The 15307-nt window shown below is 37.8% G+C and overlaps 1 protein-coding gene across 1 annotated transcript in view; it reads left to right on the forward strand.

The window, feature by feature from the left end:
* Positions 1 to 15307, forward strand: part of SEMA3C (semaphorin 3C) — a 187495-nt gene that overhangs the window by 122543 nt on the left and 49645 nt on the right. The window contains exon 12 of the mRNA XM_027123786.1: positions 5812 to 6034. Within this exon, the coding sequence (XP_026979587.1) occupies positions 5812 to 6034 (223 nt within the window). The remainder of the gene's footprint in view (positions 1 to 5811; positions 6035 to 15307) is intronic.

The raw sequence follows: 15307 nt of genomic DNA on the forward strand, positions 1-15307 counted from the left end.
CCATGGAAATTGGCAGATGTTACAAATCAGGGATTTTCCCCTAAAGAAAAGCGCTCTCCCTGGTCCCACAGTGCCTCATGACTCTTCACCCAATGGCAGCTCAAAAGGTCTCTGAGAAGAACACTCATGTTGAATAGCAATTATCCTACATAAAATGTGAGACTAGATAAATCATTTTTAGTAAAACAATATAAACCAACGCTAAATTAGAAAATTCTGCGAACAGTCCCACTTTTCACTATTTCTGAACTCCTAAGAATAAGCATTTTTTTCCTGTTCCAAAGCAGTGTGAAATAAGCCAGGGCTTAGTGACACACATCTGGAGGAGACTCCATGAAAAAAGGGAGTGAGTAGTCAGTACTTGAGACATATTTCTATAATGTGGTTTCTTACATCTGGTGCTGAGACCAGAGCAACTCCCTTAAATTAAAAAAAAAAATTGTCAGATGAGTAATCCTTAGGGAATAAAAGAGGCTGGGTGGAGGAATGACCTCTGGAACTGCCCCTGGAAAAGCATACCTCCCTGAAGATGTAGTTCCTCCGCACTTCACTGAGCAAAACACCATGAAGTCAGCTCTCTGACTCAGAGTGGCCAGTATCTGTGTCTTTCTTGGGCTTCTAAGGTTTAATATCACCTTCATGGAGCCAGAAGACTTACAGCCAATTGACCCAAAGCATTCTTTTTCTCTAGGATTAAGAATGTTGCCTCTGAAGCCTCCCAAGGTAGGATCAACTATGATCGCCATACTTTATTTCCCTATACAGTAGTCCAGTTGCAAGATCAACCTCATAAATATATGACTGGATTCTTAAAGAAATGACACTGGCAGAAATCCTATACCCTCATTCTAATGTTCCTGGTAGGTGCTTCTTTTAAAGCAGCATTGATAGCTGTGTTAGCAAACTCCCAACTAGCAAGCCCAAGTCAGTAGAAAGAAGCCTGCCAATTGTGTCATAATGTTTTTCCATAAGTAATACAAGTTTGTGGAAGAAACAAGACACCTTTGGTATGTTGCAAAGGGCAGCCAAGGACTGCAGATTCTCTCTGTGGCTGAGCTAACATATTACATTATTCTGATACAACATGTTTAAGCTTCTGTAGAAGATTGTGTTTGCTTATACTATACTGTTAAAGCAGAACCTCACAAAAGTCTTCAGTTTTAACATCTGTTTATAACTGGACCAGAACCATCTGCTTCAATCACCGTGCTTTGAACAGGTCTACAACCTGGTGCAGCAAAAGAACACAGAAAATTCATGATCCTGACAAAAGTGCCAGCAAAAAGGTTTCCCTTTTTCTTGGGACCACTAATTATATGGATCATGTTCAAAGCATCTTTTGGTTGTTCTTACATTAGAAGCATTTTTATTCCTCATAGACATTTTAAAACATAGCAAAGTTTACAATAAAATTGAACACGTGAGGCATATAGGCATGAAAAGTTAATTACATATTGTTTCACATAATTATTCAAGACATATGAATAAAGCAGACAATAAATATTATTGAAGTCTAGAGAAAAAGGAGGTCGACATGGGACAGCCCTGTTTGGAAAGGCATATAAAAATATGTGAGATTGAGCTGGGCCTGAAGGGTAGTTGATGTGGATAATTTGGATAAGTAAGGAGGGATGTTTCAGGCAAAGGTTACTGCATACATTACAAAGCAAAGACAGAAATTAATAAGTGAATCCTAGAAGCTCTGCATGGGCTAGTAGGACTGGAACAAAGAGCTCTTTTAAGTCGTGGAGGATAAATACAAGGAAGATGAGGGCCAGCTGGTGCATAAATACAAGTCTTCAACTTTGTAATTCTTTGGGCTTTAAATAAAAGGCCTAGATTACCAAGGGTTTAAACGTAAGATCAATTTCTCTCCGAACACAAGTTTCAAAGACCAATGCTAGAAACTAGCCCCAATTCTAGAATATCATTTATTTATGTCCATTTATTTATCCATATACCACTTGTCCTTCAAGTGTTAGGTCAAGCTTCTTTTGAAACATGCCTGTCACTCCTTCTGTGAATAGTTTTGCATTTATTTTCTGTTATCTGTCTTTAGCCTCAACTCCTACCTCTTTCTTTCACTTTGTGCTCTGTGATTCAGGATTGCCCCAGGATTTATAGTTCCCTAAATATTCCAAACTCTTTTTATTTTTTTTAATCTCTAAACCTCTTCACTAATTCTGGCAGCCTTAAGTTCTCTACTATTCTAAATTCATTTTAAAAATATTGGCTCTTATTGATCATGAACCAAATTCTGTTATTTATTTTATATTTATATTAAATTATAATTATATGTATCAGTTGTTATTTTACTTTGAATATGTCCATCTTCCTTACTAGAACACTTGTGTCTAGAAGACAGTGGTAGCTCCCGATTCTTAAGTCCCCAACTGGGCACATCAAAAAGCATTTTGAATAAAAGCTGTCCAAAGAATTGACATATGAATTAATATGTGAATATATTAATGCTGAAGACTAGTATAAATGGGTGAGTGGATTAGGAGCAGATGCTCAAGAATACCTGAGAATAGCAAGGAAATTTGGCATACTTCCTTAACATGGCATTCTTATTGTTCCTGTATTTCACTTAGCACTTTAGTAATCAAAACACTTAAAATGTCTTTACTCAGAAAAGGAGTGCTTATCACCACTTGATAAACAGAAGCTAGAACTGGAGAAAAACAAACACTTAAAGGAGAAGTTTAACCAAAATTACTTAATGACTATTTGTAGAGCAAAATTATCCTTCTTAAGAATGAGACAACAGCCCAATTAATGGACAAAGGCTTTATTTTATGGTAGCACGTGGGTGTTATATTATCTTGAGGTTTCAGTACAGAGGCTTTCATATATCACAAGGTGAGGGATACGTTAATCACATCTTATTTATACTTGGCAGTTTTATACTGAGCAAACTCACAGTTCCAGATGGAAAGTCTGCAAAGGGTAATCAATTTTTGTTCTTGTCACCATCACTGTCACTCATTCTGTGTCTTATCTACAAGCTTTATGCCATGAATCAATGGAAAAATTAATTATTGTCAAAAAGAATTCTTCTGTAATTTTGAAAACAAACTTTTACTAGGAGACACTTATTTCTAAGTAAAGTTTATTGTGAATATAAAACAAAAGTCCCAAATGGAGAACATTTGAATGAATATAAAATAATTGATTTGAGTTGATTTATTTGGGTTACATATTTAATGACTATGGTTTTGAGCAACTGAACATAATTTTTATCTAAATTTCAACTACTATTAAGTAAAACCCAGAAACTAGGCACTTACAATTTAATAAGCTTATCACTCATGAAAATAATTGCTAACTGGAAATTGTATAAATTGCCTAGTAATATATGCTAACTTTGGATCTTTCTGGAACTTACAAATGAGAATACTTGCAAATATTTAAGGAGACATCTCAGCTTAGCAGACCATCATTAGTGGTGTTTTACGAAGGACTGGAACTATTTAAATTGCCCATGCATTTGTTCTTTCCATGTTTTCATTCAGTGAGCAATGTATTTCCCGTTTTCCACTTTGTGTGAGGAATGAGGGTAGAAAAAACCCATAATACTACACTTTTCAGAAGTATGGTACACACCCATAAGTTTAGAATACCCTCACATGGAATTTTTTGTCCTCATTTGGTCTTTTAGTGTAAGCAATTTATAAACATGCATAAATATAATACTTCTTCCTAAAAGAAAAGCATATGAACCCCAGATGAAAGTCTAGTTAATGGGATAATGAATGAGAAGCTTAGTTTTATTACTTGTCTCATTATCTCTCTTCAGTGAAGTCATTTAATTGCTCCTTATGCCTTTCTACAAAAAGAGAACTATATTTACTTGTCCTAGAAAAAAATTCTAGTAATGTTAACTGGTCAAAGTTAGTCTAAAAATTGCATTCAGGATGATACAGTTCAAATGAGTGAGAGCACATTCATAATCTGCTGAGTCTTATTTGCAAATGTAGGACTGCCTGGCAACACTGGCCCAGAGGCAGTGACATTGTAGGTCAGCTGTTGCATGGATTTAACCCAGAAATTGCCATGTTTTGTTTGGTCCCTAAAGTTGTTTTTCTTTTTTTTTCATTGAGTCAACATTAAAATTTTGGCAGATTTCACATAAAATTCCACATTTCTATCTTCTGTTGGAATATGGCCACACTAGGCTTATATTCCTGCATAGGAGCAGTCAACTAGAAATAAATGTTCATTGCCACTGTCGAATGAGGTATAATTTTCCTTTTATTACTGTCCCCATTACATCTTGCTGTTCACCACAGATGCTGTACCCATTGCTATTGAACAGGAAGTTTGCTTTGTTGCTTTCCTTTCACTTTGTACCTCTCTAAAGAGGATAAATGAAATCTAGAACAGTAGTGCTTTTGTTTTAAAAAAAATGACCAAGTATTTTTTTTTTGAAAGTAGAGGTATTGACAGTGTTTAATAGGGTTAGACAAATAATGTTTGTATGTGTTAAAAGCTTATATGTTGCTCATATAACTTAACACTCAGCTCCTATTAGTGAGTGTGTTTTAAGTTCCAAGCTTCAGCACCTCCCAGCCTACCCATGAGTTTGGCCTCAGATGCTCTGTAAATGGAATCCTCTTCTCAGAAGCCCTTGTCATGCTTCCTTTCCAGAACTGCTGAAACTGTCCAGCAGTCATTTTTAGATCTCATAATTGCTTTCTCTCTGCCCCTTTAAACTTGATGCTCTGAATCTTTCCTCTCCTCCCCAGAACTGAGGCGCCTGTTTCATACAGCCCCTGCACCAAAATTGGATGCCAGATATAACAGAGTAATTCACTCATTCAACTACTCTTTGTGGAATATTTAATATTCTTCAGCTTTATTATAGGTCTGAGGGTGAAATCATGAACAAAATTTACCCAGTTAAGACTAATTCACAGCTTACATTGTAGAGGAAGAAACAGACAATAAAGATATAAGCAACAAATATATTACACACAGGTAAATAGAGCTGTGATGAAAAATAAAGCAAACTAAGGAGATGGAGAGTGGAGATGGCGATGGGGAGCTATTTTTGTATGTGTCATCACCTTTAAGGAAGTAACTGTTGAACTGAGAACTGAATGAGGCAACAGAGAAAACCGCGGAGCAAGTGCCAAGGTCCTAGAGCGGGAGCTGGCTTGGGACTCAGGAAGGGCAAGAACTATGGGAGGGGTAGATGCAGATGCAGGCCAGACATTCAGGGGCTTATAGCCAGGCTAAGCTGTTGGGATTTTATTCTGAGAGTAATGGAAATCACTGGAGTGTTTTCCAGAGGGAAATTATAAGGTCTGGTTTACCATATCCAATCCAAGCTCCAACTTCGGAGAGCCCTCTTTTGGGAGAGGGGATCAGATAGAATAAAACTCTCGCAGGTTAGAGTTCTGATTGAATTTGATAACAATAATCTAATTTATTTTAGCCAGTAGCAGCATTAGATTATATCCACAAGGGTTTTTTTTATAACAACACTGGACCTGGCGCAGAATAAGAAACAGAAAAGTGATGGATGAGAAGGGTGAAAATTTATACCGTATACCAAATGGTGTCAGCTCCTCTCTGAAAACAAACAGTGCAGGATAAGTGGACTTAGCCTATTTAAATGATCAAATTATACACCTTATTTTCTACAGAGAGTACTATGCATAGTCATGCAGTTTTCTCCTCACTCGGTAGCAAATACACTTAAAACAGCTTGAGCTTCTAAGTATTTTGAAAAATAGAGGTCTTCTGATTATTATTAAAATAAAGCCACTATTGTATTAACTTAGTCCTTTAAAATTTTTTTTTTAGTGCCCAGGAGGAGCATTTACACCCAATATGCGAACCACCAAGGAGTTCCCAGACGATGTTGTCACTTTTATTCGGAACCACCCTCTCATGTACAATTCCATCTACCCAATCCACAGAAGGCCTTTGATTGTTCGTACAGGCACTGACTATAAGTACACAAAAATAGCTGTGGATCGAGTGAATGCTGCCGATGGTAGATACCATGTTCTGTTTCTCGGAACAGGTAAGTATTTGAGCTCAAACTAGCTTAATGTGTAGTAAAAGAGCGTACTTGCTACGGGCATGATATTGAAATCAGAAAAACTCCAGTGTTTACATGTGTCTGACTCTGAGGTGTTTCATGCTTCAGTTTCTACATCTGTAAAATGGAGTTAAGATAAATTACTTTATAGCATTGTTGTGAGGAACAAATGGGTTAATATATGTAAAGCACCTAGAACTATTCCTGGCATATATTGTGGTGAAATAAGGTAATGAGATGAATGAAGGGATGGGAAATTTTAAGCATGAGTGTTCTCTCAACTAAAACAAATACTGTGACCGCTTCATAAACACATGGAGCCATATATGCTTTCCTGCCATCTCCAGGACGTTTCTTTATCAATTATATTAGTATATACTTTATTCTTCCATTTCATCCTCTACTGAATTCTTGGTTTAGAAACCTTACGCTAGCAAATGAAACTAGGCCTGTACCTTCACCTACTGCCACCTCTGCTATACTGCTGATTTCGCCAAGGTCTTCAGTGTTCCCATGACAAGAAAATCCAAAATCCTTTAACCGCTGAAATGCCTCCATATCCTCTTTGCCTCATTTGGCGTTTTAGAATCACCCTACCTGTTGCTTCAGCCACAAGGCACATAATTTTCCTCTGTCTCGAGCAGTTCTCTCTCAGTTTCCTTCAGTAGCCTGGCTTTCTCCTCCCCATGAGTGTAGGTGTTTCCTGAGGTTCTCTGCATGGTCCTCTTATTTTTATGTATTCTTTGGCCATCTCATTCATTCATTTGGTTTAAATTAGTCTGTGCAAACAATCCCAGATGTGTATCTCTAATCCTTGCCATTTTGTGAGCTCAGTATTTGCATTTACAAGTTATTATTAGGTAACACAAGTTGTATGACAGGTTAACATTTCAAACATCATGCTTCAAACTCAGTTTATTCACTTCTGAAACTCTTTAACCAGTGCTTAATCCAGTCTCCCATATTTGTATTCATTACCACACATTCCTTTCAAGGTTCTGTTTCTCCTTCATATGTCATTTCTCTCTAGGCATATCACAGCACCGGGTAACCTCAGTAAATATTTGTCAAGATGAACTGAAAATCATAACTATATCCACTGCAACACGTACAATGAAATGAATTCATAACTGATTGCAAAAGCTAATCTTCACTTGCATAAAACTGTGTTCTCCAAAGATGTTGCTTCCATATAAATAACTATAAAGAGTTTCTTTTAGCCTTGATTCTGATCATCCAGTGTGGAAATTGCATTTGAAAAAAAAATTTTTTTTCCTGAAGTGATGAGGTCATTTAGAGTCACACCTCTCTCTAATGTCTCATATTACTCAGAAAAAAATGACTGTTTTCTTATTTTCCTTTTGAAGACTGTCTTAAATGTAGACTCTTTTCTTCCCCAGTTTTATTGAGATATAATTGACATACATTACTGTATAAATTTAAGGTACACAACATAATGGTTTGACATATATATTGTGAAATGATTATTGCAATAAGTTTAGTTAACATCTGTCATCTCATATAGATACAATAAAAAGAAAGAAAAAAAATTTTTTCCTTCTAATGAGAACTCTTAGAAATTATTCTCTTAATAGCTTTCATATATATCATACAGCAATGTAACTGTAGTACATCCCAAAACTATGGGGGTGTATGTTACATCCCTAGTACTTAGTATCTCATAACTGGAAGTTTGTACCTTTTGATTGCCTTCATTTAATTCTCCCTCTCTCCACATCTGGTAGTGAATGTGGTTTTTCATTTTGTTTTTGTTTCTTTATATTACACATATAAGTGAGTGCATAAAATACTTGTCTTACTCTGTATGACGTTTTTTCACCTAGCATAATGCCATCAATTTCAATCCACGTTGTCACAAATGGCAAGATTTCATTCTTTTTATGGCAGAGTAATATTTTAAACCACACTTGTTTTTCTATTCATCTGTCAACAGACACTTAGGTTATTTCCACATCTTGGCTATTGTGAATAATGCTGCAGTGAACATAGAGGTGCAGATATCTTCTCCAGTTAGTGTTTTTGTTTCTCAGAGGTGGACTGTGATATCACATTCAGGTTGTTTTTTCATGAAAGTCTACATAAAATATGTAGGTTTCATGGATGGAATTTTTTAGTCTTTATAAACTGTTCAGCAGTGTTTATTTAGATAGAAGGCAGTAAGAAACATGTTTTCACACAAATTCTTTGGCTTTTCTTACCACATAAGTATCTGGCACCTTTACATAGACTTTTTATGTTGGTATTTAAGAACTTGTATCATTTTGGAGACCTTCAAGATGGCAGAAGAGTAAGACGCGGAGATCACCTTCCTCCCCACAGATACATCAGAAATACATCCACATGTGGAACAACTCCTACAGAACACCTACTGAACTCTTGTAGAAGACCTCAGACTTCCCGAAAGGCATGAAACTCCCCATCTACCTGGGCAGGGCAAAAGAAAAAATGAAAAACAGAGACAAAAGAATAGGTATGGGACCTGCACCAGTGGGAAGGAGCTGTGAAGGAGGAAAGGTTTCCACACACTAGGAAGCCCCTTTGCGGGCGGAGACTGCGGGTGGTGGAGGGGGGAAGCTTCGGAGCCGCGGAGGAGAGCGCAGCAACAGGGGTGTGGAAGGCAAAGCGGAGAGATTCCTGCAAAGAAGATCGGTGCTGATCACCACTCATCAGCCCGAGAGGCTCGTCTTCTCACCCACTGGGGCGGCTGGGGGCTGGGAGCTGAGGCTCCGGCTTTGGCGGATCCCAAGGAGAGGCCTGGGGTTGGCTGCGAGAACACAGCCTGAAGGGGGCTACTGCTCAATAGCTAGCCGGGAGGGAGTCCGAGAAAATGGCTGGAACTGCCTAAGAGGCAAGAGACCATTGTTTCGGGGTGTGCAAGGAGAGGGGATTCAGAGCAACACCTAAATGAGCTCCAGAGATGGACGCGAGCCGCAGCTATCATCACAGACCCCAGAGATGGGCATGAGACGCTAAGGCTACTGCTACAGCCACCAAGAAGCCTGTGTGTGAGCACAGATCACTATCCACACCTCCCCTCCCAGGAGCCTGTGTGGCCCACCACTGCCAGGGTCCCGTGATACAGGAACAACTTCCCCAGGCAAACACACGGTGTGCCTCAGGCTGTTGCAACATCATGCTGGCCTCTGATGCAGCAAGCTCGCCCTGTGTTCTGTACCTCTCCCTCCCCCAAGCCTGAGTGAGCCAGAACCCCCTAATCAGCTACTATTTTAACCCTGTCCTATCTGAGCAAAGAACAGATGCCCTCAGGTTATCTACACGCAGAGGCAGGGCCAAATCCAAAAACTGAACCCCAGGAGCTGTGCGAACAAAGAAGAGAAAGGGAAATCTCTCCCAGCAACCTCAGGAGCAGAGGATTAAATCTCCACAATCAACTTGGTGAACCCTGCATCTGTGGAATACCTGAATAGACAACGAATCACCCCAAAATTGAGGCGGTGGACTTTGGGAGCAACAACATATGTATTTTTTTGCTTTTTCTCTTTTTGTGAATGTGTATATATATGCTTCCTTGTGTGATTTTGTCTGTATAGCTTTGCTTTTACCATTTGTCCTAGGGTTATCTCTGTCCAATTTTTTTTCTTTTTTTTTTTTAAGTATAGTTTTTAGCTCTTGTTATCATTGATGGATTTGTTTTTTAGTTTGGTTGCTCTCTTCTTTCTTTCTTTTTTCTTTTCTTTTTAATTTTTTTCTTTTTAATAATTATTTTTACCTTTTTATTTTAATAACTTTATTTTATTTTATATTATATCTTTCTTTCTTTCTTTTTTTGTCCCTTTTCCTCTGAGCTGTGTAGCTGACAGTGTCTTTGTGGTCTGGCTGGGTGTCAGGCCTGTGCCTCTGAGGTGGGAGAGCCAAGTTTAGGACATTGGTCCAGCAGAGACCTCCCGGCTCCATGTAATATCAAATGGAGAAAGCTCTCCCAGAGATCTCCATCTCAACACTAAGACCCAGCTCCACTCAACAACCAGCAAGCTACAGTGCTGAACACCCTATGCCAAACAACTAGCAAGACAGGAACACAACCCCACTCATTAGCAGAGAGGCTGCCTAAAATCATAAGGTCACAGACACCCCAATACACACCACTGAACGTGGCCCGACCCACCAGAAAGACAAGATCCAGCCTCATCCACCTGAACAAAGACACTAGTACCCTCTACCAGGAAGCCTACACAACCCACTGAATGAACCTTAGCCACTGGGGGCAGACACCAAAAACAATGGGAACTATGAACTGGCAGCCTGCGAAAAGGAGACCCCAAACAAAATAAGTTAAGCAAAATGAGAAGAGAGAGAAACACACAGCAGATGAAGGAGCAACATAAAAACCCACTAGGCCAAACAAATGAAGAGGAAGTAGGCAGTCTACCTGAAAAAGAATTAGAATAATGATAGTAAAGATGATCCAAAATCTTGGAAATAGAATGGAGAAAATACAAGAAACGTTTAACAAGGACCTAGAAGAACTAAAGAGCAAATAAACACTGATGAACAACACAATAAATGAAATTAAAAATTCCCTAGAAGGAATCAATTGCAGAATAATGGAGACAGAAGAACGGAAAGTGACCTGGAAGATAATATAGTGGAAATAACTACTGCAGAGCAGAATAAAGAAAAAAGAATGAAAAGAATTGAGGACAGCCTTAGAGACCTCTGGGACAATATTAAATGCACCAACATTCGAATTATAGGGGTCCCAGAAGAAGGAGAAAAAGAAAGGGGCTGAGAAAATATTTGAAGAGATTATAGTTGCAAACTTCCCTAATATGGGAAAGGAAATACTTATTCAAGTCCAGGAAGCACAGAGAGTCCCATACAGGATAAATCCAAGAAGAAACACACCAAGACACATATTAATCAAACTATCAAAAATTAAATACAAAGAAAAAATATTAAATGCAGCAAGGGAAAAAACAACAAATAACATACAAGGGAATCCCCATAAGGTTATCAGCTGATCATTCAGCAGAAACTTGGCAAGCCAGAAGGGAGTGGCAGGACATATTTAAAGTAATGAAAGGGAAAAACCTACAACCAAAATTACTCTACCCAGCAAAGATGTCATTCAGATTCAACGGAGGAATTAAAACCTTTACAGACAAGCAAAACTAGGAGAATTCAGCACCACGAAACCAGCTTTATAACAAATGATAAAGGAACTTCTCTAGGCAGGAAACACAAGAGAAGGAAAAGGCCTACAATAACAAACCCAAAACAATTAAGAAAATGGTAATAGGAACATACATATCGATAATTACCTTGAATGCAAATGAATTAAATGCTCCAACCAAAAGACGTAAACTGGCTGAATGGATACAAAAACAAGACCCATATATATGCTGTATACAAGAGACCCACTTCAGACCTAGGGACACGTATAGGCTGAAAGTGAGGGGATGGAAAAAGATATTCCATGCAAATGGAAATCAAAAGAAAGCTTGAGTAGCAATTCTCATATCAGACAAAATAGACCTTAAAATAAACACTATTACAAGAGACAAAGAAGGACACTTCTTTGGAAGGGATCAATCCAAGAAAAAGATATAACAATTGTAAATATTTATGCACCCAACATAAGAGCACCTCAATACATAAGGCAAATGCTAACAGCCATAAAAGGGGAAACCAACAGTAACACAATCATAGTAGGGGGCTTTAACACCCCACTTTCACAATGGACAGATCATCCAAATAGAAATAAATGAGTAAACACAAGCATTACATGATACATTAAACAAGATGGACTTAATTGATATTTATTGAACATTCCATCAAAAAACAACAGAATACACTTTCTTCTCAAGTGCTCATGGAACATTCTCCAGGATAGATCATATCCTGGGTCACAAATCAAGCCTTGGTAAATTTAAGAAAATTGAAATCGTATCAAGTATCTTTCTGACCACAATGCTATGAGACTAGATATCAATTACAGGAAAAGATCTGTAAAAAATACAAACACATGGAGGCTAAACAATACACTACTAAATAACCAAGAGATCCCTGAGGAAATCAAAGAGGAAATTAAAAAACACCTAGAAAAAAATGACAATGAAAACACGATGACCCAAAACCGATGGGAAGCAGCAAAAGCAGTTCTAAGAAGGAAGTTTATAGCAATACAGTCCTACCTCAAGAAACAAGAAAAATCTCAAATAAACAACCTCATATTACACCCAAAGCAATTAGAGAAAGGAGAAGAAAAAAAAACCCAAAGTTAGCAGAAGGAAAGAAATCATAAAAGTCAGATCAGAAATAAATGAAAAAGAAATGAAGGAAACCATAGCAAAGATCAATAAAACTAAAAGCTGGTTCTTGAGAAGATAAAAAAAAAATTGATAAACCATTAGCCAGACTCATCAAGAAAAAGAGGGAGAAGACTCAAATTAATAGAATTATAAATGAAAAAGGAGAAGTAACAACTGACACTGCAGAAATACAAAAGATCATGAGAGATTACTACAAGCAACTCTATACCAATAAAATGGACAACCTGGAAGAAATGGACAAATTCTTAGAAAAGCACTACCTTTCGAGACTAAACCAGGAAGAAATAGAAAATATAAACAGACCAATCACAAGCACTGAAATTGAGATTGTGATTAAAAATCTTCCAACAAACAAAAGCCCAGGACCAGATGGCTACACAGGTGAATTCTATCAAACATTTAGAGAAGAGCTAACACCTATCCTTCTCAAACTCTACCAAAATATAGCAGAGGGAGGATTACTCCCAAACTCATTCTACAAGGCCACCATCACCCTGATACCAAAACCAGACAAGGATGTCACAAAGAAAGAAAACTACAGGCCAATATCACTGATGAACATATATGCAAAAATCCTCAGCAAAGTAATGGCAAACAGAATCCAGCAGTACATTTAAAGGATCCTACACCATGGTCAAGTGGGATTTATCCCAGGAATGCAAGGATTCTTCAATACATGCAAATCAATCAATGTGATACACCATATTAACAAGTTGAAGGATACAAACCATATGATCATCTCAACAGATGCAGAGAAAGCTTTCAACAGATTTCAACACCATTTATGATAAAAACCTTCCAGAAAGTAGGCATAGAGGGAGCTTACCTCAACATAATAAAGGCCATATATGACAAACCCACAGCCAACATCGTCCTCAATGGTGAAAAATTGAAACCATTTCCACTAAGATCAGGAAAAATACAAGGTTGCCCACTCTCACCACTCTTACTCAACATAGTTTTGGAAGTTTTAGCCACAGCAATCACAGAAGAAAAAGAAATAAAAAGAATCCAAATTGGAAAACAAGTAAAACTGTCACTGTTGGCAGATGACATGATACTATACATAAAGATGCTACCAGAAAACTACTAGAGCTAATCAATGAATTTGGTAAAGTAGCAGGATACAAAATTAATGCACAGAAATCTCTTGCATTCCTATACACTAATGATGAACAATGTGAAAGAGAAATTAAGGAAACACTCCCATTTACGATGGCAACAAAAAAAATAAAATACCTAGGAATAAACCTAACACCTGTATGCAGAAAACTATAAGATGCTGATGAAAGAAATTAAAGATGATACCAACAGATGGAGAGATATACCATGTTCTTGGATTGGAAGAATCAACATTGTGAAAATGACTATACTACCCAAAGCAATGTACAGATTCAGTGCAATCCCTATCAAAGTACCAATGGCATTTTTCACAGAACTAGAACAAAAAATTTCACAATTTGTATGGAAACATAAAAGACCCCAAATAGCCAAAGTGATCCTGAGAAAGAAAAACGGAGCTGGAGGAATCAGACTCCCTGACTTCAGACTATGCTGAAGTAATCAAGACAGTATGGTACTGGCACAAAAACAGAAATTTAGATCAATGGAACAGGATAGAAAGCCCAGAGATAAACCCACGCACATATGGTCACCTTATTTTTGATAAAGGAGGCAAGAATATACCATGGAAAAAAGACAGCTTCTTCAATAAGTGGTGCTGGGAAAACTGGACAGCTACAAGTAAAAGAATGAAATTAGAACACTCCGTAACACCATACACAAAAATAAACTCAAAATAGATTAAAAACCTAAGTGTAAGGCCAGACACTATAAAACTGTCAGAAGAAAACATAGGCAGAACACTCTATGACATAAGTCACAGCAAGATCCTTTTTGACCCACCTCCTAGAGAAATGGAAATAAAAACAAAAATAAACAGATGGGACCTAGTGAAACTTAAAAGCTTTTGCACAGCAAAGGAAACCATAAACAAGATGAAAAGACAACCCTCAGAATGGGAGAAAATATTTACAAATGAAGCAACTGACAAAGGATTAATCTCCAAACTTTACAAGCAGCTCATGCAGCTCAATATCAAAAAAACAAAAAACCCAATCCAGAAACGGGCAGAAGACCTAAACAGACATTTCTCCAAAGAAGATATACAGATTGCCAACAAACACATGAAAGGATGCTCAACATCACTAATCATTAGAGAAATGCAAATCAAAACTACAATGAGGTATCACCTCACACCTGTTAGAATGGGCCTCATCAGAAAACCTATAAACAACAAATGCTGGAGAGGGTGTGGAGAAAAGGGAAGCCTCCTGCACTGTTGATGGTAATGTGAATTGATACAGCCACTATGGAGAACAGTATGGAGGTTCCTTAAAAAACTAAAAATAGAAATACCATACGACCCAGCAATCCCACTCCTGGGCATATACCCTGAGAAAACCATAATTCAAAAAGAGTCATGTACCACAATATTCACTGCAGCTCAATAACCAGGACATGGAAGCAACCTAAATGTCCATCAACAGATGAATGGATAATGGCACATATATACAATGGAATATTACTCAGCCATAAAAAGAAACGAGATTGAGTTATTTGTAGTGAGGTGGATGGACCTAGAGTCTGTCATAGAGAGTGAAGTAAGTCAGAAAGAGGAAAACAAATACCGTATGCTAAAACATATATATGGAATCTAAAAAAAAAAAAAAAAGAAAAACGGTTATGAAGAACCTAGGGGCAGATCAACAATAAAGGCACAGACGTAGAGAATGGAGTTGAGGACACGGGGACTGGGAAGGGTAAGCTGGGACGAAGTGAGAGAGTGGCATGGACTTATATACACTACCAAATGTAAAATAGATAGCTCGTGGGAAGCAGCCGCATAGCACAGGGAGATCAGCTAGGTGCTTTGTGTCCA

Source organism: Aethalodelphis obliquidens, unplaced genomic scaffold, assembly GCF_003676395.1.
Source record: "Aethalodelphis obliquidens isolate GAN/ISIS:26980383/991018 unplaced genomic scaffold, ASM367639v1 scaffold27, whole genome shotgun sequence".
Classification (NCBI taxonomy): Eukaryota; Metazoa; Chordata; class Mammalia; order Artiodactyla; family Delphinidae; genus Aethalodelphis; species Aethalodelphis obliquidens.